General features: G+C 38.5%; 1 protein-coding gene across 10 annotated transcripts in view; it reads left to right on the forward strand.

Annotated features, from left to right (window-relative positions):
* Positions 1-370: 370 nt before the first annotated feature.
* The window catches only part of HECTD4 (HECT domain E3 ubiquitin protein ligase 4), a 77,735-nt gene continuing 54,133 nt past the window's right edge, over positions 371-23,972 (forward strand). For 6 of the 10 annotated variants that reach the window (XM_087754769.1, XM_087754773.1, XM_087754771.1 and 3 more), the window contains exons 1-10: positions 373-828; positions 12,575-13,092; positions 15,636-15,725; positions 16,098-16,228; positions 18,508-18,616; positions 19,274-19,412; positions 20,372-20,542; positions 21,734-21,926; positions 23,282-23,443; positions 23,539-23,652. In XM_087754769.1, the coding sequence (XP_087610895.1) occupies positions 658-828; positions 12,575-13,092; positions 15,636-15,725; positions 16,098-16,228; positions 18,508-18,616; positions 19,274-19,412; positions 20,372-20,542; positions 21,734-21,926; positions 23,282-23,443; positions 23,539-23,652 (1,798 nt within the window). In that variant the 5' untranslated portion in view covers positions 373-657. Of the gene's footprint in view, positions 829-3,873; positions 4,121-12,574; positions 13,093-15,635; positions 15,726-16,097; positions 16,229-18,507; positions 18,617-19,273; positions 19,413-20,371; positions 20,543-21,733; positions 21,927-22,283; positions 22,361-23,281; positions 23,444-23,538; positions 23,653-23,972 lie in introns of those variants that run through there. The other 4 variants (XM_087754776.1, XM_087754779.1, XR_015704121.1 and 1 more) reach the window with 4 other exon arrangements.

Genomic DNA, 23,972 nt, shown 5'->3' on the forward strand with positions numbered 1-23,972 from the left:
GGGGATCGGCCCCGGCGGGGCGAGGCGCTGAGGGGACCGGCCCCGGCGGGGTGAGGCGAGGCGCTGAGGGGATCAGCCCCGGCGGGCTGAGGTGAGGCGCTGAGGGGAGCGCCCTCGGTGCGGGGCGAGGCGCTGAAGGGAGCGGCCCCGGCGGGCTGAGGCGACGCGCTAAGAAGAGCGGCCCCGGTGCGTGGCGAGGCGCGGGGCAGCGGTTGCCGCCCTTGGGGGCGGAGTCTCCCGGGGGCGTCGCCCCAGCCCGCGGGGCGGCACCGGGGGGCGCCGAGGGGGCGGGCCCGGCGGGGGAGGGGCGCGGCGGGGGGCGGGGCCCCTCGGGGCCGGGAGGGGGGAGGGGGTATTGTTCCCCGCGCGGTGCATGCCGGGCCCGCCTCAGCCCCCAACATGGCGTCGCGCTGTCACCTGTGTCTGTGAGGAGGGAGTGGGACGCGGTGGCTGCGGGCGGGCACGGCGGCTCCCGGAGGTCCCCGGTCCGCTGGCGCCGCGGTGGCAACGCGCCGCTCCTCGCTGCTCCCCACCGCGCTCCGGCTGTCCGGCGCCCAGGCCGCTGGGGACCCCCCTGCCCCCGCCCTGCCCCCGCCATGGGGGGGTAGCGGGAGCCGCCTCGCCTCAGCCCTGCGGAGCCCCCCCGCCGTCGGCGCCATGGGGTCCCCGGCGGGAGCCTCGGCGGCGGCGGCCACCGACTCGGCCCAGTGGCTGTCGGTGAAGGAGGAGACCATCTTCCTGCACGACGGGCTGATCCGGGTCACCGACCTGGCCGAGCTGCCCAGCGAGATCATCGGGGTGGCCGAGCCCGGCGACACCGAGCTGGAGGTGAGCCGGGCCCGCGGCTTCCCCCGAGCTGAGGGGAGGGACGGGGGTAGGGGCGAGGGGGTGGTGAGGAGGAGGAGGAGGATGCCCTCGGGGGAGGGGGGACAGTGGCTGTGGGGGCCTGAGGAGAGGAGGGTGTTATGGGGGGGCGCCGGGAGAATGACTAGGGGAGGATGGGGGGGCCGGGATGGAGAATGGTGGATGCGGATGCAGGGTGAAAGATTTGGGGTATGGAGCCAGCTGGTACTGAGGCAGCCTACTTGTGTTAAGTCAATCTAATTTATTTCAAATAATGATGAAAGTAGAGCTGGGCAGGAGGGTGGTGAGGCGCTAATGAAGATGGAGGGCGAAGTATTGGTGCTACATCCTTGTTTTGAATCAGTAGCTACCTCCTTGTTTTGAAATTAGGAAATCTGAACCACGCTCCTGTATTTCAAGGTGGCCTTTGGCTCATTTATTTTTATTTATGATTTTGTATCTTTTTGCCGTTACTTTTAGATGGTTTGTAATTAATCGGCCTTACAAGAAGATGCTTAGGGTACCGGGGTGTCTGGGTGTTGTATTTAGGCTGTTGACAGTGATCGTTATTAAAGAGGCAGGAGGGCAGCTGAGATTTTCATTCCAGCTTTTTGCCTTCTCAAAACTGCTGGCGGTTTTGGCTGCAGGCAGATGGTACAGCTGTTTTATCTTAGGAGGAGCCGGTGAAGGACTGAATGTCACGGATTGTAGGTTGCATCTATTTTGTAGACTGCATTTTTTTTTTTTTTTTCCTCCTGTATGCCTCCCTTCTCTTCTTTCACCCCGCCCTCTTCTCCAGCAATGTGGCTTGCAATGACACAGGGTCTTTGTCAGAGGAGCTGAGTGGTGTGAGCTGAGAGGGGATGGTTCAGCAGGAGCTTTATCTGTGTGCTACGTTAGGTCACAAGCATTTAGGCCGCAAAACCCTTTAGCGAGGCTTTGGCTGCTAACTGGGGTGTTGCTAAGAAGAAGCCGTGAGCCAGGCTTGCAGTTCTGACAACATCATTGTTCGCCTTGTGACCTGAAGTCTTTATGGTGTTTATGAAAACTTCCCACAGCCTTATCTAAGGAAAGATATTTTTTGCTGAACGTGCGTTTTCTTTTCTGTGTGATGTGACACTGGGGATTGGGATGGGAACGTTTGCTGCTCCCTTGAAATGGATGTTGGCAAATATCACATGAACAGGAAAAGAGAGACTCTTAAGGTGGATGACTTATCTCTGTGTATAAGCATGGAATGATTCTCCCTTGTGATCAGAGTCCACTCGGGCATTCAGTGCAGCTTGTATTCAAGAAAATATTTTGATTCCGTTACATAGTTCTAGAAGCAGCATTGAGTCTAATAACTGTGTTAGAAAAATACATGCTCCCACAGCATTATTTGTGTTATATTGTAATAAAGAAGGATATCCTTTAAAAAAACAAACAAAACCCAAACCAAACCTTATTTTTAAGATCTTGCGAGCTAGACCAGAAATATGTTCCAGCATGAAATTTGACACACAGCTTCACTTGACAAACACTTTAGCTCTGGAGAATGTTTTGTTAGTGCTAGGAATGTCTATAAAACTATAATTGTTTGTGGGAGATAGGGGTGGAATTAGTGTTACTGTGTCTTGTCCTTTATGACACTTTTATAATGAGTGTTTCAGCAATCCGGTGCTGCTGATTCACATAATTTTTCCCATTTCAGAGATTTTTTTTTTTCTGTAGTGCATGTTTGCAGTGTGAAACTTTACCATAGCAAGAAGTCTTATTTATTTATTTATTTATTTATTTAACTTATTTTGATCTGTAGTCTTAAGGCACAGAATATTAAAGCATTTTATATCCTTCCACTGAAAAAGTTGATGACCACAAGTGACTTATTTTTCAGATCTTGTTTGTAATATGGCTTATAGTTTTTGGTATTGAGGGGGGAGGGTTAAAAAAAAAGTGACATTTAAAGTGGTGTAAATGTAAATTATTTAGCTCATAACTTTTCTCTGCCTTTTTTTTAAATGTTGTGTGGTTGTTTGGTTTGTGTTTTTGTTTTTTTTTTTAAATAAAGGGCTACCTTGGTAAACTGGAGTGGCTTTGAGGAGCCATTTTGTGGAAACAGGTGCATGCATCTTATTGAAGCATGGCCATGCAATCGACTAATACACTGAATAGCTCATTTGCACTGTTTCTACTCCTACTTGCGATGTAATAAATATGTTTGAAAGTGGTCCAAATAGAAATCTCTTGGGATAGGTTATTGGACAAGGGTAGGAGATGCTGCAGCTGCTGCTTTGATTAGTAAACTTCTTTAATACACTACTTGTGCTTGATCAATGGTGGTCAGAACCCTGACTGAATTTCTGATATGGTGTGCTTAATTAAAAAATGTAGTATACTTAAATGGATATTGGGGGGGGGGAAGTATCATTCTGGTCTGTTTTGCTTAAACATCCCTTTAAAGAGCTTATTGGTGAATAATGTCAATGTATTTGGTTGTGTTTCCTTTGTCCTTCTGTTCAAAGGTTTTGTTTCTTTATAAAAAGAAAAGCAGAGGACAAAACGGTACTAGTATTATGCCAAGAAAGTCTTATGAAAAATTATTATGTTGTTATTTTGACTCCCATACAACTTTTACTTATTTTTTAGATATATTTATATATGTGTATATATGGTTGGGGTTTTGCTTTTGTTTTTTACTTAATGGTAGGTTATGAAAGTGTTAATATTCTCTTTCATGTAAAGGCAACTTGTTCTGGGAGTATCTTTAGGTTTAAAGAGTGTGGGGGTTTTGTTTTGTTTGTATTTTTTACATGATGTAAATGAGATATGCCAGCTTCTTAGACTGTCAGCATATTTACAAAGAATATGTATTACCAAAAAGAAAGGGGGCACCTTTTTTTTTTGCATTTGATAGAATTTTGTAATGATATGCATATAAAAGCTGCTCCTGGTATGGGTTTCCCAATAAAATCTTCTAGTCAAGAGAGACCTGGATTAGTTAGCAATTATGCAGGCCTTTGCACCCTTACTGTAAAGCTTTTCATACAGACAAATGACTTTCAACGTGCAAAGTCTTCTGCTTCTTGGAGACAACCTTATGTGACTAACAAGTGAAGATGTTGCCATGACATTTTGTCCGGTCTCTGCCCTGGATGTCAATGCCTGCACAGGAGGGACAGCTTAATGGAAGATGAGCTGTTCTTTAATGTGCCACAACGGAAACTGCAGCACTTCCAGAATCCTCCCAATCAAACACCTTTCACAGAGACAGTAACCCCTGGGAGCGGGGCAAGAGGTATGTCTGAAGGCAGAGGTCCCTTAAACCAGGTAGTTTTAATCTGCCAGTATGCCAGAGTCAACATGCTAAGACTTATGAGAGTGCCAGCAATATAATTGATGTGTTAACCCTTGGTAACTTAATAAGGAGGACACTGCTGAACAGTGGTTGTTCACATAGACTACAACACAGCCATCTGATGGCAAAAAAGCATTCACTTGTATCTAGGCAGTTTAGTTTGGTTGACATACGTTACTGTTGTAATCCTTCCATTTGAGGAGGCCTTCTTTCTGATCTTCACATTTGTGGCCGGTATTTTCATTAGTTCTAAATTTGCAGTATCGGCAATTTTTCAGCTAACTACTGATAGACTCGGTTATTTTTTTTCCACAAGGAAATAAGTGGGAAGAAAGACAAATCTTCAATGTATAGTCCTAGTACAAAGTAGAACAACCTTATGTGTCACTCTACTTAACTCGTAAGCACTCTGTGTTTTACATAACAGCCTAACAGAGGTAATAGTCATTTGGATATCTGTTCTTGCTGCTCTGCTGCATAGCCTGGAAAACTTCTAAATTCCTGATTTTTATTTTTTTTTCTTTAATGTATTTTTAACGTGAAGCTAGAAGTCTAGCTTCTACCTTAGTAACTGTCTGGATCATGTACATATCTGTCTTCATCTGATGTTTTGACTCTTGTCAAGCTCTGTTATTGTAGGACAGAGTATGAGATACCACTGGGCAGCTGTTGCTCTGCACTGCAGATATGTATTTTTAATCAAATGTAATTGGGGGGGGGGAGGGGGGGAGGTGCTGTCCTTTCCTTTTCCCCCCAGTATGGTCTGGACTAGCCCTCTAGGGAGAAGTTGAACAACTGAAGTCCAGTGCTATTTTAACAGCATGTGCCAATCCTGTGACTGACTTGTGTTCTCTGTCAAAATGATTTAGACTTGAAGGTATCTGCTAAACTTGAAGCTTTCACCCATTTTCCTCATGGACCAGAAGAAACATTTTGTCACTTTTCCCTGATTGCTGAAGGAGAGAGTAGTTCTCTGTAATTATCTAGGTCAGTGCTTCCAAATCTTTCTGGTTGTGACCTTACTTCCATCTACAAGCCTCACCTCTGTCAAGAGAAAAATCCCTAATGCCAGCATAAACAATTGACTTTTTACTAAGTGGATGACCCCTCTTGGGGTTATGACCTCTAGCTTGGGAACTGCTGATCCAGGCATGTATGTCAGGCTTGTAACTTTTCTAGTCCTGCCTTTTGCATCCCCTTCCACTTCAAATACTCCAGTATTCCTCTTTGAGAGTGTTTATAGCTTTCAGAGTAACACCAGATGAAGCTAGTTCCTGAAGTTAATTCTGCACAGGAAGATAACCTTACAAACGTGAGCCTTGGGTGTTGCTTTGGCACAGGAGTTGATGGTGTTCTTTCAGGCATCACTGTAAGTCTCTCATGGCCTTTTGAGAGGGCTCTGAAATCTTGATCGCTTTCCTCTTAAGCTCGCTTTCATTGTATAATTGTATAAACCACCGATATTATGTGATTTAATCTTCAGCGGAGTTGCTGTTGTTATCATCAATTGTCATAAAATGACCTGTTTGAATTTATTAAACTTCTGTAATATGGACTACCATGCCTCTTGGCTTTTTAAAGTCATGTTTTAGCTATCCTAGTAGAGAAATAATAGAAAACTTCTTCTAAAGGATGATTTTGCAAATATGTTTCCCAAATATAGTTCTTATTACCAATTGGAGTGGATTAGTTGAGTGATCTACACTCTCAGATGTTTAAATTACAAAGATTTTTCTTTACCTTTTGCAGACGTTTTCATCTACTACTTAAATAAGAGCCAAAGAAATATTTTAATAAACTAATGAACAAATAAAGAACACTTTCTTTTATAGCATTTTTTTGTGTGTGTTTACAGCTTGCTTGTACTCTGTAATTCATCTCCGATATCAAGGTTATTTGGTAAATCTGTACAGTTACAAAAAAAATTGTTCAGTACGATATTGTGTATGCAGTAAAAGATACAGGTTTCTTAGTGCTTATTTCTGAGCAAGTAATTAGGTTTCTAATGCTTTCACAAGGGAAAATAGTTCATGCTTTTAGCTGAGTTGTTAAAAAGCTGTGCTGCTATATACAGGATTATGAATCAGTAGAGGCTTTGAACAAGGTGATACAGTTAAAATTTCTCGGAGCAGAAAAAATCAGAACAATCTTGAAACTTATAGTTTTCAACTGCAACACTAAAAGCCTAATGCAAAGTATGCAGCAGCTGCTAAGAACCTATAAAATTTCAATATCTAAAACATCAGGATGAAAACATTTGCACATAGTTATGTATTTTACAAACACACAGGTGTATCGAACAGAAAGCCTTATAGAGAGTTTATAAAAATGTTTTAAAAGAAATCAAGGCAGTGTTTGTGCTGAGACAGCTTCCTACTGTGTGTCTTCAGAAATTGCCGTAAGCAGAAAGGCTATTACCCAGCAGAGCAACAGAAAGTGGAAGACCAGGAGTATGTATACAATGTTGTTTATGGGAGCAGTTTAAATTTTGATGTGTATTTCAATTTTCAGGGTACCTTTAAAACTGTCAATTCTGGTATTTCTCTGATAGAATAATCTATAAATCTTGTAATTCAGTCTTTTTTACATGATTTTATTTGTATTTCTAGAGACAAAAGAACCAAGTAAACAAGTGGTGCTCCTTATATCTTAACTCTGTGGTACAAGAGGAATGACCTTATAGCTGTAATGTGGTGTTGAAAGTAATGTAGTTAACTTTTTTTTTTCATGCCGCTGTTAAAGATACCTTATGATTTTGAGGTTGTTTCTGTTTTTCTGTATGGTTTGTTCCTCCTGTGAGATGGGAATAATACTTGTTTAATACTCGGGGGAGTATTACGGAGCTAATTGATATAGGTAAATGTACCACCATCTTCAAGAAGTGGTTATCTTTATGTGTGAAGTTCAGCCAATTTAATTATGTACAGAAATAATTAAGTACTATTTTGGAGACTTAAAGGCTTTCACTTGCAATATGTAACTTAAGGGAAAAAATACACCTTTTGTGAACAGCTTCATAGCTCATCAGTTCCCTGTGTAGTAGAATTAAAACTGATCAATGAAACCAGCATATTCAGCCCGAGACTGTCGTTTAAGCTTGTACGCTGGGAGAGCTATTGCAAAAAGCCCTCATTCATGTCTGTTGCTTGGCCATGCATTTTCTTCTTTCTTTTCTATTCTACTTCTTTCCATTCTACCTGCTGTTCCACTTCAGGGAACTGGTCTAAACCAAAAAATCTAGCTTAGAAAAACCCAAAACCAACAGAACAAATAAACAAAATCCCCACAGGCACTACTGCCAGCACCAGGGAGAGGATGAGGGGGCAGGAATTTTAGCCAGAGGAGCAAGCTGCCTGTTAGTGGCAGCTCACTTTTAAATTTACTTAATGTGGTCATAAAACCTCAGGCTAAAACTCTACATGTAGATTAGTGTGTCTTAATTGTAGTATGTCCGGTATTTACTATCAGTAGAGAAACACTTTACCCTAATAAAAGTGAATGCCACTGACTACTTTCTGAGCAGTATTGACAAAAATACTGTTTAATGGGAAGAAGTATCTGGTTAAGGTCATGTAGTAGGATGAAACAGGACAAAAATTGGATACAGCAGGAAAGACGACATCCTCTCCATAGCTGATGATCTAAAATTAGATACCCTTCGTGCCTCTCAGTGTTGAAGATGATGTCAGTGACTAATTAGAGTGATTGACTTTGGATCAACCATTTTCAAATTGGAATATTTATTAAAATGGATTTAAAATATTAAACAAGGAAATAATATTTAAGGACAAGATACTGCAAAATTAAAATAGTGACAAACGTTTTACTAATACAGTTTTGAATTATATGTAACTTCAGGCTGTTGAGCGTGAGAATTTAAAACAAAACTTTTCAAAGGCAGTCTTTGCTAACTAGAAGTAGACAAAGTTGGAAAATAGGTAATGATCACAGTCACAGTGTGTGAACTGTAATTTCAAAGTGACTGAAGAGTAGGTTTCTCATTTGCAAAAGGTGTCAATGTGATGTTTACCCTACTTACAAAATGAGATATAGAAGATCTTCTTAAAAAGAGATGTTGGTTTATCTCTTCCCCTAATTCTAGTGTCTTGGTTACACTAGAATTTATAGTAGAATTACTTGGTTACATTAGAATTACACTTTTTTTTATTGTTCGTTAGAAGTTACTCTTTAAAACTTTACATTTCTATTACAAAGATTTTTTTTTTTAATATTATTGATTGTTCCTAAGGAACGTGTTAGTATGTCTTATCTAAAAGCAGAAAATGGACTATTTTAACACTACCAATGTATGTAAGGTAGACAGACTTTAAATTTTTCTCTTAATTCTCTTTACATTTGTCATTGCAAAATGACTATGTTATTTTAACTGCTACTGAGCATCTTAACTTCTTCATGTCCTTGTTTTCATAGTATATTAATCTGCATTATTTTTGTAGCTTGGCTAGTTATCTTTTGCTAATTCTGAATATAATCTGTACGTTCAGATTTTGTTTAGTGTTCTTCCTTTAAGCATCTGTTTGTTTGTGTTTTTAGCTTGATGGTGTTACTGTTAAGCTGCTATTTCTGTTAGAGATTGTCTTTTGAGATGTAAGCAGATACTTGGGTAACTTGGTTTATGGCAAAGCAATGGGATTGTTACATCCTTTTCATCCTCTTAGATTCTGTTTAAGCCTTGTTAGTCAAAAATTATTGGTGCTGTGAAGTGATTGATTATTTACTGGTTCAGGTGACTGCTTGTGACGTGCTGGCTTTTGGTTTTCTGCTTCCGAGATCTCCCCAAGCCTTGTATAGGTAAATATTGAGGCAAGGTGCCCAAATACCACTAACAAAAGGATGCTGGAAATCAGTCCTAAATCAGAGCTCAAACTCAAGTGTAAATACTGAGGCACCAAGGAGGCAGGGAGAAAGGGAATTTTACCTCTTGCTGAACAAGGAATAGTTGGTTGTTCAATGAAGGATTGGAGAGGACAGCTTGAGTAACAGACATGTGCATCTGCAGGGAAATGAATCCGGGCTTATTTTAATGAAGCGAACGGTCAGATCTCCTGCATAGGAAGAGAATGAACTAATTTGGGGGAGATGGATTAAATTTTGCTGGGGGATTTAAAAAGGGAGATTTGGCAGAGTATACCAGCTGTTATAGCGTGAAGAAACCCTCTTCAGTGGGTGCAGCATTTCCTTTCTTCACCTGTATCGTTTCTAAACACTGGTAGTTGTATTGTCTGTTTCAGAAGTTGTGAATAAATGTGGTGTGGTTTTTTTCTTGCATTTTATTTTAACTTGTTTCAACTTCAGATAGCTTCAAGATAACAAGCTTTGCCTGGAGATATGAGAAAAGTGTAGTCAGTGTGCTGAGGAAACCTTGGCAAGGGCTGTGATTCCTTTGTGAAGTCTGTAGACTATCCAAATGGGAGCTGTATATGTAGTATGGACCAAGTGAAGCCTTGTTATTAGCGTTGGGTTAGACAGAGGTGTGTTTTGCTAACCAGTGAGAACCAGGATGGTTCCCTGGTGTGCGGCAAGATCTTAGGAGCATGTCTGAACCCTGAAAGCTCCCAAGTTGGTTGTCACAGCCAGTTACTGTGAAAATTTGGTCTTGAAGCTCCTTTTTGGAGGTAGCTCTGAGCGCTTACCTCTAGTCAGTAAAATGTGCTTTGAAGAAAACAGACTTCAACAAAATATTTTGAAGAATCCTGTATAGTAGATGACCTTACACCTTTCTCCTAATATCCTGTTATTTTCTGGAAGTGCAAATGCCTACTTGGACCTTCAGATGATGTTGAATAGTTAAGTTTTTTCACTGGTTCCATAAGCTGTGTATGAAAACTAGATGATGTAAATTGCTTTGTTTTCAAAAAACTCTAAGTCCCATTTTGGAACTGTCTCCTAAATCTTTTGAATTTAGTATACTTCATAGATTGTTAACCCAAATTAGTGCATATTTCCTTTATGAAAGACCAAAGCAAAACACTCTTAACAGTTCCAGACAGACCATACTATGCTTATAAAACAAATTATAAACTGTGAGATCTGTGAGAAAATAAAACTTCAGTAGGGAAAGGCTTTTCATCAGCATATCTGCAAATATTTGACACTGACTTCTTGCCTTGATTTATACAAGACAGAGTCGGAGATGTAGAGCAATATTAAAGACAAAAAAATCCATCTTCCTGCTAAACTGTGGGACCTGAGGAATAAGAGCGTGTAACAGGGTGCAACTAGTTTTCCTAAGTGTACCTTCAGTTGGACCCTAATGAGTGACAAAATTTGCAAGGTTCAATTACATCCAAAACCTGGACCTTTCTGCAACAATTTGGTTACAGTTTTGTTGATGAGAACCCACCAAATGTAACATTGGTAACTTGAAGGAAATGGAAAACACATTCCTCGGTTGCAATTGGAGCTCAGTCTTTGGTTGCATTTGCAATTTGGCTGAAACAAAGCCATTTTCATGTGTTTGAATAGTTGAATATTTAAACCTGCTTGTTATTACATACTGGATACAGATTTCATTCAAAGTCCACAGGAGGTTGTGCAAACTTTGTGAATTAACATAGTGGTATACTTATAATTTAGGCGGGCGCAACTTTTTGACATATTATCCAGCATGGATTGCAGGGTTCCACTACACTTGCGGGAAGGGGAGAAGACTATAGGCAGCTCCCCCCATCCCCTGGAATTATAACCTAAAAGGAAAAGCCAGCTAAGCATACCACTATTTGTCTTTTGTGGTGTCTTTGTTATTAGTGTAGCCAAAGACCGTAGACCTATTTTTTTCAGCATTTAACTCTCAAGATGAAAACATTAATTCTTTTTCCTCCATTTCTGCAGCTTGTTATCGCTTAGTTGAGGATCTGTCACGTATTTAGTTCAGGTCAAGAAAGTCAAAAGCAAACTGGTTTAGAAAGTGATTGCATCTATAACAGGAAACAATTAAACTTATTTTTGAGACAATAGAACACACAAATCAACATGAGGTAATTATTTTAAATGTATAATATGTGGTTTAGGGATTAATATTCTTAATCTCTTTGAACAAATTAATTAAAAGAAGTTCATTAGTTTTAAGAAGCTCAATACTAACAACTATTCAAGTGTAATTATTATGTGAATTACTTTAAAGTGAACTTTTCATGACTCTAATGATGTGTTCTACTGAAAAGCTCTTTCATTGACTTTAGTAAGGGTGTTTGTAGAAATGGCAGATGTGATTTGTCCTGAAGTGTTTTATCAAGCTGTTCAAAATTCTACAATTAGACATAAACATAAACTTCTCACATTCCTCCCCCCCCCCCTTTTTTTTTTTAAATTAAATGATGGAAGGACAGCTTTACAACATAAAGATGGGCCAAAGAGACTGTGTTTGTGGGTGGATGAAATGAGGCAGTGTGGCATGCAGGCAGAAGCCCTTTGGACACTGGATCCAAAGTATCAGAAAATGTTTGGCTCATTGCTTTCCTTGAGCTTGCCATAGCTTAAGTAACTTTGCTGCTCTCAACTGTTGTTGTATGCTGTAGGGAGAAAAGTTGTCTGTAAATTACTTAACATTCAGAGTTCTGTCAAGTACCAGGCTGAATACTAACCCATAAATATGTTTCTTTCTGTCGTGATTTACTTGGTTTCTGTTGTTCCAGCTTTGTCTCCAGTTTTACTTAGAAGTGCCAAAAAGGCCTCTTTTTTCTGTCTGAAATGATGAGACTTTCAGGTTTTTAAGCTATGGCAGCAACTGGAAATATTTTGAGAAAGGTGTAGCTAAGTGCAATATGATAAAATTGAGGAGGGAAAAAACAGGGGAGGGAGAGTGTATAACAGAAACTCTTGGTTCATTTTAGAGAACTGGTTTCTTTGTTTGAAAAGCTCTAAAACTAGAACATATACAGTCTTATTACAAAATATTGTTGACCTATTAGTTTCCGTAGAAGGGCTCTAAAGTCAGCCCCTGGGACCCTCCACCCCCTCAGTCCTTTTGAAGTTCTTAGCAAAATTGCCTCGATTAAAAATAAAATGCTCCAGGGGAGGCGAGTCTTTCTTTTCAAAGGTACTATTTCATATGTATTTTTCTGTACAATCTATATTATTGTTGTTTTAGCATCACGATTGAAAGTTTAAAATCTCTGTCAGCAACCCCCAAGCCCAGTCTTCAGTGACAATGCTGACTCAACAATAACAGACTCCATACCACTTGCATGTTCTTTGGCCTCCAATGTAACTTTATTCAAGCCCAGAAATTTAAAAAAAAGAAATAAATCCCACAATCTGTTGTAGAGGACAGCTGATCTAGAAATCATACTACAGGCATAGATTACTCCCCCCCCCCCCCCCGCCTAAGGAAAAGAAAACCTATATAAATACCAACTTTTTCTCCCCTTTCAGATACTAACATTTGAGACCAAGAATCCCACGGAGCTGGCTGAGCGTTTACGATCTGTGTGTGGAAACCAGAGCAATGCTTATGCTCGACTGCTGGAGTACCGACTAAATGCTTTGCGTGGACTCTGGAATGCCCAGCGCCAGCTAGCCTTGGAGGAGCAGCATGACCGGGAGAGCTCGGGGGATGAAGAAGCGCTGGCCTTGCTCAAGCGTCAAGGCTTGTTACAGCAGCCTGAACAGGCACCGTTTACTTCACGAATGGGGCTTCTATTGGTCTTTCCCCTCATTCAGTCTCAAAGTAGAACAGACCCTTCTCTCTGTAACATAACTGCTGAGGTGCTATTGAATTGCCTTCGAGACTGCCAGCCTTTGAGTTTGACTAAGGAACCAGCTGACTGTCTTAATGGGATAGAGTCTTTGCTGTGTTCCTGGCTGGAAGACACTTCTGCTTCAGGCCAACAGATTCCATACAAGCAAAAAGAAAATGCTGCTGCTGCCCTAGTTGCCTTGGCTTGTGCAAGGTAAGGAAACTACTGAAATGACATGTTGTGGTTGATATTGGTAGTGAGTGTTTATATTTAAACGCAAGAATCAAAACTGATGTGACCACACTGTTGATACTAATTTTGGGGTTCCACTAGTCTTTTTCTTTCTAATATTTAAATATTGGCTTGGAAAGGGTGAAACTGATAAGCTAAGCATTTATTTTTTGCATGTGTTTAGCATATGTAAAACCAGAAGGATCTAGGTTAGAAATGCCTCTTGTGCATATTGCTGCTTCTATTGCAGTGATCTGTTCTAGGAATGGTTCCAAATGTTTTTATCATGGAGGAAAGTTGTCTCACTTTTCCCTTTCTACTGCCCCTTTAATCCTGTAGTTTATGCACCTTCATTTGGCTGTAGAAGGCATTACTGCCAAGTTTCAAGGCAATTCATTTCAGATTTCAGGGTTGCTTGTGAAACATCTGGAGGCATTTTTCTCATTTTGTTGCCGGTGAAGAGTTCAACCAGTGTAGGTTGAACTATCGTGTGCCCTGCATGGGTTTAGCACAGCATCAGGTGATTGAGGACGGAGTGGCCATAATAGCTTTTGATAAAAACTTACTCTCTTTAGGGGATCAGGCTTGGGGAGAGGGGGAGGAGTATACAAAACTTAGCTTCTGCAAAGAATGTGGGTCTAAAGTCGCTAGTAACCTTTTGAAAATCTTGGCTTTAATGTCTCTCAGATTGCAGCCTTGTCTGTCAAGTTTAACTCTGATTTAAGATGTTGGAAGTTCTCAGGAGATGTCATGATTTGCTTTAGAAAAAGGTTTATTCAAATGAAAAACACTTAATTTCTAGTGTACTTGTTCTAATGAAGTCAATGAGAAATCTACTCTATGTGGCAAACTCTTCTGCACTGACAACTGCCTTATCTAAAAGGCAATGTACTTGAACACAGCTCAGATAAATTGGATTTGATAAACATGATCTCATTTATTTTTTTCCAGATGTCAATTTTCAGGAAGTATGGGATGTTCTTTTGCAGCTGAATTTGTAAAAGAGCTAAATTTCAAATACAGCTTTTGAAAGGAAGGTTGATCTTATATTTTCTTTGCAAATGTGTCTTGCATTGCTTAGAGTTGTAATATCCTGACATGCTTTGTTCACCTATGAAAGTCTTGCATTTTTCGTTTAAATATGTAAGTCATGTTGCGTACCATTATGAAGAAGAAAACCTTCAAAATGAGGCTATTATTGAGATTCCTAGTTGCAATCTTGTGTGCTTCATATTACTAAGAATAAAACAACAGGGTAAATATTGCTTTAAATAATTAATTGAGGTGCTTTGAAGTATTCAGTGTCAATTTTCTCCAAGCTGAGGTTTATCAGTGAAAGCATACAGCTGAAAATGACAGTGGGGAAAACAGAGTTTGGGGTGTGGAGGAGGAAGGTTAAGGAGCAAAGACTGACCATGTGTGACAGAAAGCAAAAGGCTATATTCAGCAGAGTGCATGGAAAAGATCTCTCCAACTGATCAGTCATGCTTCTGAAGAAATCAATTCATAACTGTCTACTATCACGCCTAAGATGCAGTCAAGATTCTCGTATTTAGCTAGGCTATTATGCCCAGAAATAAAGCCACTACGTCTTTCGGAAAATGACTTCTTCCTAGTACCCTGACCTTTAAAACAGAAACTGTAAAATACATTTTTTTAAAGACCTCTATATCTCTTTATTTCTACAGAAAACAGGTGTTTTCCATTATATTAATATACAGATTTCATAGGTTCTCCAAAAAAAGTATTCAACTTATAAATGAACAAGATTAGAGTTACAAATTCCATATGTTTGTAAACACCACAATAAAATTTTAAAGCAACACTCTTTTAGGCAAGATTAGAAACAACTTCCACTTGGGTTTAATTTTGTTTTTAGAAGTATCTAGTCCTTATATACATTTAAGTGCATCACTTCAGAAGGGGAAAAGCTTCCAAATTTGTGTTTGGAAGCAAAAGTCATCAGAATCTTGATAATGAATTAATTAGTCTGGTCTCTTCTGTTTTAGTCAAGAAAGCCATCTCTAGCTATGTCTGCAGCAGCTCTTACTAATACTTTGGCTCAGCCCCAGGAAGACCCGCAGATTGTATTTGAAGGTCTAAATATGATTAATCAGCTACAAGAAATATTGAAAGTAGTTGTGTGTAATAGATGCAAGATTGAGGTATTTCATCATGTGCCTAGATTGCCTTTACTATACGTGTTGTTTATGACACAGCCGTGGTTGCTGATCTCCCTGCCTGCATGGTGCTTCATCCTCTTCCAAAAAGATAGCGTGATTCAGACTGGCAGTTCGCCAGCATTCTTCCTTTATGTTACCCTCTTCCTCTTTTCACTTCCTCCATGAAGAAAAGAAATGCCAATTAGAAAAGAAGCGCAAATTAGAAAAGAAGCTTGATGACATATCTTGGATATTGTCTCTTTATGGTACTGGATATTATATTCTACATAGATGCTGTTGTCTGTGTGCATTCAGTCTTGTTTCAATAGACATCTTTAATTCATGTTTTTCTTATCCTTTTAGAGGGTCGCTGAAAACCTTTGTTCATACAGTGCACCTATTACAGAAACAGACTGATCTAGGATCCTTGCCTGTGGCTGATGTATTATACAGGTTTGTAGTGACTTTTCTAATTGTAGCATTTTTACATCAGTTCTGAAAATGTGTAAGTGCATTTAAGGATAAATGTCTTTAAATGTGATTAAAGGGCTTTAGAGTTATTGAAAGCTCTAGCAAAGATCGAAATTTAGTCAATTGCAGAAGGAAGACATTAGAAAGTTGAATCTGAAAGGATCTACTAATTGGTTTTTTGGGTGTTAAGTTGTTTTTTTTTTTTTTTTTAAATTAAATATTGATGATTCCTTTAAGTGGCTTATGAACTCTGACAGAATAATTACTTAAAATAAATCTTCATTCTAACTTTTGATTTAGCTAGTTTTTGCTATCACTGTTCTCTATGCATATTATTTTATTTTCTGCTTAAAGGTTGTTGCTTTTGGAGGGAGGACCTGGATCACCCTCTTGTTTGCTTGGAGGAAAGCATATAGTGTCTTGGGGCTTTGAAGACATGTTGCCTGCACCTGATGCCAACAGTAGTTCCAGCAGTGAAAATAAAGGTGAATTATTTCATGACTGTCAATATTAGTAGGGGAGGTCAAGATGCTTTTAGTGGTGATAATTGTTTAAAAATTAATGTAAGGCTTTAGAGCTGGAAAAGATTTCTCCGTTTTTGTTGGAAGTAGTATAAAAGCAAGTACAGTACATATCAAGTAACTGAAAGCTGAAGGGTTTAGATTGACCATCTGGAGAGAGAACTGGGCATCACAGGAGTGTCTCGAAGCCTGATACATAATGAGAGGGGGAGGGCAGCAACTGTCTGGGCATTTTGTTGTCTTTAGACTGTATATTCAAAACTGAAGTTTTGAAAACATGGTCCTAACTTATAGCAGTGCTAAAATGTCTACATTGTTTGCCTTGTCATACCTATTCCCATTAGCTTAATCTAACTAGAGATGTAAATGATTTGTTTGCTTTTTAAAGTTGATTTGGGGATCAGATGGAAAAAAATTAAGAGGCTAAATCTTAAGTCTGCTGTGTTAATGGTAGCATGGCGTATCATTTTTTTTTAAATACAAGATAATGGGGTTCAGAAGAGTGTTGCTTTTTGGTTGCTGAAGACCAGATGCTGTTTTAAATTGTCTAGTAATCAGGGTGTAGGAAACCATCAAAAGCAGTCGATACAGTGACCCTCCCTGACTTCAGGGGGAATTTTACAGAGAGGTCAAACTGAGTTTGGATATTATCCTATCCACTCGTTAGTCTTGCAGTAAGCGTAATTATTTGTCCTGTGCAGTATCACTGTATTCAGTAGTATCATTGGCAGAGCATGTTTATTTTTAGAAGTATAAGTGCATTGCTTTTTTTTTTTCTTTTCTTTCCCCTTTTCCTATTCTGCTTTTGTTTTGGTCTGGTCTGTTTTGTATGCTTTTTTCCTCTTTTATTTCTTTCCCTGAATTAATTCTCGGTTTTTAGCTTTGCTTACTATTTTTGCACTAAATGAGAGAGGTCACATTGCTTTAGAAATATTAGTTCAAGCTTTGATGACATCTCATTAAGTTCAATGCAAGCCATAGGAATTTACAAATCTGAGTTGTCATTTTAGGCAAATTTAATGGAGACATCTATATTTTGAAGAGGTTTTCTTGCTATGAGAGTGACTAGAGTTGTTGTGTGGGTTGGTTTTTTTTGTTTTTCTGTTTTGTTTTGTTTTTTGGGTTTTTTGTTTGTTTGTTCGTTTGTTTTCTGTTCCTAGCTGACTGTTCAGATTCTGTGAACTTAAATAGGTTGATTGGAGTGGTTTATTGATAACTCTGTTACAAGGTTTTGCCTTGTGTGTCCCATCTTGATTGTGAGTGACAAAGCTATGCTTGAAATACCTTTTGTCTTAATTTAACAGTGTCCAGAGGTGGAAGGGTCTGCTTACTAGCTTTAAGAGAAGCCCAGAGTTATACCAGAAATCAGATCAAGGCTTGATATTAGATAATTCCTTCCCCATGAGCAGTATACCAGCGGTGCTGAGCAGAAAGGTTTGCATAGTCATAAGTCTTGCTTGTATTTTATCTTGCTGCCAGTTCTGAACAGCATTACCTGTTGCAAAAGCAGAAGAGAATGGTGGTCTGCTCCTTTCCATCATTCTGAAGGCATTTAATAACAAGTACTCAAGTTGTTTTATATTTAAGTAAAGGAATTTTACACTTGAAATGAGTTTGGTTGAATAGTCCTGTGTTCCTAAGCATGGTTGGGTATCCTAGTCTAGTTCCCACTGTATTTATAATTTTGAATAATGTGCAGAAGAAGCCAGTTCAAACTTACTGTTGTTTTTTTTTTTTTTATGGAAGCTTGGGCCATAATACCCAAAGACAAGTCTTTAACACTGAAATGAGAACATGACACAGGAAACAGAAATTATTCAGAAATGGATGACGTACATTTGAATAATGAAAAACCAACACTAATGTCGTTTATTGTCTCAAAAGAGAAGCTGAGTGACTAGCACCTCATTATTAAGTTTATTTGGCAACGGCAGATTTAAATAGCCCTAGTATTCATGTGAGTGAGTTAGGCATAATCTGAGCACCTCCATAAGTCTTGAAAGAAATGTAAAGAAACTACTGTAAAAAGAATGGACTTCAACTATGTTACAGTAGCTCGTAGAACACTGAATAGTAAATTCATTATTAAAAGTGTTCCTGACCCGTTGGTAAGGACCTGTCATGAGCATCTATTGGTTTTCAGTTGCCGCGGTAGCTACCACAGCAGTGTAATGACCGTGGAAAATTTCCAGTTTTGTATGTTACAGAGGAGGTCTCTGCTCTATTCTTTCTTCCTGATTCAGATGCAGACTTAGGGCGCTGTCTTGCAGCAGATGGTCTCTATCTTTATACAACTAATTCGGTGGGCAGAGGAATAAGCAAACTAGGATCTGGATTACATGGTACTTTGCGGTAAGTGACAGTTGAATATTTGCTTTTTTGCAGATCTGTTTAAAAAAAAAAGTTATTGTTTTGGTAAACCACTCGTAGATGTTTGGTGTAACAAGACTAGAGTATGTTCTGCATTTTCATTAAACTCTATTTTTAATGTTTTGGTTTTCTCATCTGAAATTCTTCTTGAGTATGTTATCTCTAGAATCGTAAGATAATTTAGGTTGAAAGGGACCTCTGGAGGCCATGTAGTCCAGCCTCCTGCAAAGAGGTATACTAGCAGAATAGCTACTACTTTAAATTTGATTTGATTTTATTAATGTATAGTAAGTTGGTTTATTCTTTGCTGAGAGGCATATACTAGAGACTCGTTTTGTGACCTTTTTATTTATAGTTGTACAGTTGCTGAATTTGTAAGTTTGGGTTTTTTTTTCTAATTATGTCATTAATTATATAAATGATTAGTGCAGATGTGACTCACCGTACCTTCTTGCCTCCTTATTGCTTGGAAGCCATGAGGCTTCTTATGCTTTAAGTCTTACAACAGAAATAGCTGCCTTATGCTGACTTGAAGTTAAGTTCAGTCAAAGTTCAGGAATGTGGTTGTGAGTTGTTCTTAGAATAACAGAAAGTAGCACAGAGTTTTAAAGAGTGTTAATGTACTGCTTTTTTTGCCAGAGGTTTTGTGTACTGCCGTAATGAGGAGCTGGAGACTGGGTGGATTGCTTTTGGCAACAGCAAACTTCTTCACCGGCCCGTCTCCTTTGACAATAAGCCTCACTCCCTTTTCCAGGTTGTGGATCAGCATACCCTTCAGGTAAAAGGAACGGCTAGGGTGTTCATTGCAGGGTTATAGTAGAGTAAGAAAACGTTCTTAATTAATCACAATCATTGCTAGCTTTGATTAGTTTTGTCCTTGAAGTTTCTTCTTTTTACTTTGTGAAAATGCCTTTTTATAAACCCCCATTGAAAGCATTGCATGATAGAACTTGTAAGTTATGATACGGATATTACTGTTTCCATGCGTTAGTGTGTGTATATATGCATGTATATGCATATACACATATATGGATATGCATATACAGACTTACACTGTACTATATTATGATGGTATTATAAGAGCTAGAATGCGGTATGGTCACATTATAAAGCAATCAAACAATAGCAAAATGGACTTTGACTTGAACTGAAAACATAGTCTTCCTGAACAGCTCATTATTCTTCTGCTGTAACAAAATTCAGGTATTGTTTCTGATCTAATTGTGTTTTGTAGATAAACAACTGTCATCCTTTGTAAAAATGGATAGTTTGTTTACTTTGGGTTTTTTCCTGCCGTGGTTTTAAGGATGGATATGCACGTTTATGTCCAGTGTGTTTCCTGAAACTGAGAATGTTTGAATTCCCCTTTTCTTCCAAAGTTTCAAGTAATGTTTCAGAGAAGTTGCAGAAAGCAGATAACTCTTTAGTATGTATATTTTCCTTATGGTACTATGCGTATGCTCTCAGTCATTAGAGAGGAGATGATCCTTTTATTTTTAGATATGTTAAATGTTTAGATATACGTGCTGTTTTGTATGCGGTAGATCCATTTTTGGAAAACATTATAGAATAGCTCTTTAACAAATAAATGTAATAGTACTATTATGTCCAATAATAAGCCTCTCCTGGACTAACTGCACTTGATCGTAATTTATTTATTTATTTTTAACTACACTGTTAATATTTATAAGAACAAACTTCAAAATAAGAACGATTAAGAAGCTCTCTGTCTTACAGGTATGTCAAATAATCCCAATGCCAGTAAATCACTTCCCAGTTGGCAGTACTATGACTACCGTGCATCTTTCTTCAGATGGCACATATTTCTACTGGATTTGGTCTCCTGCAAGCCTCAATGAAAAAACGCCAAAGGGCCACTCTGTCTTTATGGATATTTTTGAACTTATAGTAAGCAAATTATGTGTTTTCAATGACTCTGGAATCGGTGCCGTGACTACTGCTTATCTAAATACCAGCATTTTCAAATCAACGTATTAGGTTTGCATATTGATATGTGTAATCTGAATAATGTGTTTACGAAATAACTTTTAACTGAACAGAAGGTATATTGTTCAATTCTGCCTTCAGAGGACATACGACTATCATATTCTAGCAATATGAACTGTCTTGTAACATAAAACGTATTTTATTATAACTAGCAATTAAGTTTTATGCTGGGACAGTAATTCAGTGTATTAAGATTTAAAGCATTGTTTATTGTGGATCTGCTTCATTGTGTTAAAAGCCAATCAAGCCCCACAGGTTACAAATAAAATTGTTTTGTCTACACTGCATTTTATAACCTAATTTATAACCTAAGTTTTTTATGTTTTATGGCAATCATTGGTTTTAGTGTAAAATCAAATGCATTTGTATATACGTGTGTGTATATCTTAATTTGACAATGAAGCATCTCCGGTCTAAAAACTGATTCACTTATACAGCAGAGCTTACAGCAATTCATAACCCTCCAGTATTGATAATTGAAATTGTACGAGGATTTAGCTGTGATGGAGTACTTTGAGTGCAATGTCTGTATATCTGCTCAGCAGTTGCTGTACAACAGCTGCACTTAGTGGAAAGATGGAGCTAGAATTGGTAGGCTGTGGTGGTACAACTTATGGAAAATAGCTAATGCTGCAAATCAGATCTTATCTTCATTAAGAGATGCATTCTTTAGTAAAACATCCCCTGAAGATTATGGTCTAAGAAAATCATCGCTTACACTTTTTGGCTGGCAAATTATTTAAAGGCCTCTTTTTACAAAACTTGCCAGTGAAACATCGCTAAGAAAATACAGGAGGGTTAAATATTTTTAAGTAGAGTTCCATAAGTACAGTTAAGATTACGACAAGCAGTTCTGTCTTTAAGGACAGACCAAATAGAATATCTTCTATTGAACCACAAAGTTGCAAACAAAACAAGTACTCGTCTGTCTGGCTTTTGTAATGCTTTTTTTTGCAAGAAATCCTGACAGCAGAGTTTAAGTTTGTATCCCTACCTGATAGACTGTACTGTTCAATTTTACTGTTCAGTTAAGGCAACCGGTCTCCTATGGATTTCAATATCTAAAAGTATTTTTCTTCTCCATTTTAATAGGTAGAAAATGGTGTATGTATAGCAAATCCTCTACAGGAACGAATTATATTAATGAGAAAAGAGGGCGAATCTGCAAAGAGTATAAATGAGATGCTTCTGAGTAGGCTGTCTAGGTATAGAGCCTCCCCGTCAGCGACGTTGGCTGCTCTCACTGGCTCTACAATCTCCAATACACTGAAGGAGGACCAAGCAGGTCAGAAGAGGTTTTACTGACTCTCAGTAATTTTTCATGGTTTGTTTCTTAACACATATAGTATCGGTTCTAGTAATTACTGACCTCTTAGGACATGTAAAAAAAAAAAAAAGTGTGCATTTTTTTTCCCCAAAATAAATGTTTGAAATATAGATGCAGTATTTGCTTAATGTTTGAATCACAAGTTCCTTTGATAAATTAGGCATTGATTGTGAGAAAAGTTTAAGAATGAAAAACACGAAGAGTACTTGTTAGCACCCTTTTTTCCCCATGTGTTCAATTATAGGACTGGTTTATGCAAGATTTGATCAAACTGATAATTGCATTTCTGTACTGGCAGTTCAACTGGGCTTCTAATTGTTGTGCAAAAATAGACTGCAGTTTAGAAAACGAAACTCTTGTTTCACAAGCAAGTTGAATACTATAAATTGGAGGTAATTTTTGGTTTTTTGAGGTAATTTGCAAAATGTTTGGATATTCTTTTATGGGCTTGCTGAAACTACCCGTTAATTAGGGAATCCTGAATGGCTTTCAGAATGATCTGGAGCTTTGTAAGATTGGTCTTAAGATAAGATCTTATTCAGTTTATCCTGAATTACTTCTCTTCTTCCTTCATACGTACATGAGGGTTTTTTCTTCAATTTTAAACAATTAAAGGTATTTCCATAAAAATAAATTATACAGGAAATAGATATGCTTACAGGGAAATTGGCAAACAGTTAGCTTGAAGAGCTATTTTAAAGGCTGTGTTTTGTCAGTTAACGACTAGAGTGCTACAGAAGAAGAAGAGTAAGTGGTTATTCTTGGCTAATTCTTTAGTCAGTGCTCAGAAAAGTGTTGATCAGCAGTGGCAGGAGCTAAATCATTATGACTGTATACGTTTCATGTGGAGCAGGAGAACTTAAAATAGTAAATGCGTAGTGAATCTCAAATGATCTATGTTAGAAGATTATTTGGTTCTAAGATACTGCTTTCAATGTGTTTATCACCATGCAATTCTTAAAACAGTTTTGTTTATACTTAAATTTTAAGCTCCAAATTTTCCTGGTTTGGAAATTAGAGATTGCCATCGTTTGTTTTTTTTTTCTTAAGGTTGTTCTCTGTAGTTAAATAACCTATGAAACTGTATCCTTATGGGGATTGATGCTGAATGTGCGGGGTTATGAGGCCACCCCTATAAACACCTACTTAGAGCAATTTCTAAATGCTGCAAAATGTAGCTTAAATGAATTTCCATATTGATTTATATGAAGCCCTAAACAGAAATCTGCCTTGTTTGCTGCCTTTTATTATGAGGTTTTTAATGTTATGAAGAAATACATGTTTGTGTCATGTTTTTCTGTTTAATATTTCAGCTGCAAACACTAGCTGTGGGCTGCCACTGAAAATGTTAAGGAAGACTCCAATATACACATGTGGAACATACTTGGTGATGTTGGTCCCACCCCCAGGTGGATCAGGCAGTTCTGCAACACGTTCGCTCTTTGGAGGAACAAGTGCTTTGTCATCTTTAAAAAGTAAGTCGGATACATTTGTGGCAGATTTTAAGTCCCTGGTTTTCTGAAATTCAATAAACTTCTCAGAAATTTATTGGAGACTTTTTTCTATGTAGTTCTTGCTTCAAGCTTGGTGTTCAATATTTCGGATGGGCAGTTCACAAGCCGAGCAGATCTCATTGATGCTGCAGGAAGTTCACTTGGACGTGGTGCTCTAGTTCCAGGACTTGGTAAGAAGTAGATCTCTTCTTCTGGGAATACTCTGGGAATAATCTATCTGGATTTTAATTTGCAGTAAGCAACTCTGCAGTTGGTGAGATTTCATGTCTGTGGTGAAATTTTGTAAATTTAACATTGTTGAAAGTTTGGAATTCCCTGAAGGAATTTCCAGTATCTTGCTTTTACAGTTTCAGCTGCACACAAGCTCAAGAAAAGTGTTTTCTGTGGCAGAAAAGAATCTTGAAAGAAGTCTGATTTTTTTTTTTTTATACCCTGCTTATGTTAGAAGGTGCTATAAAGTTTAGAGTATCTTATCTCTATATTTGAAAAT

Source organism: Nipponia nippon, unplaced genomic scaffold (assembly GCF_047370975.1).
Source record: "Nipponia nippon isolate SJK-2023a ecotype South Korea unplaced genomic scaffold, ASM4737097v1 scaffold_18, whole genome shotgun sequence".
Taxonomy (NCBI): domain Eukaryota; kingdom Metazoa; phylum Chordata; class Aves; order Pelecaniformes; family Threskiornithidae; genus Nipponia; species Nipponia nippon.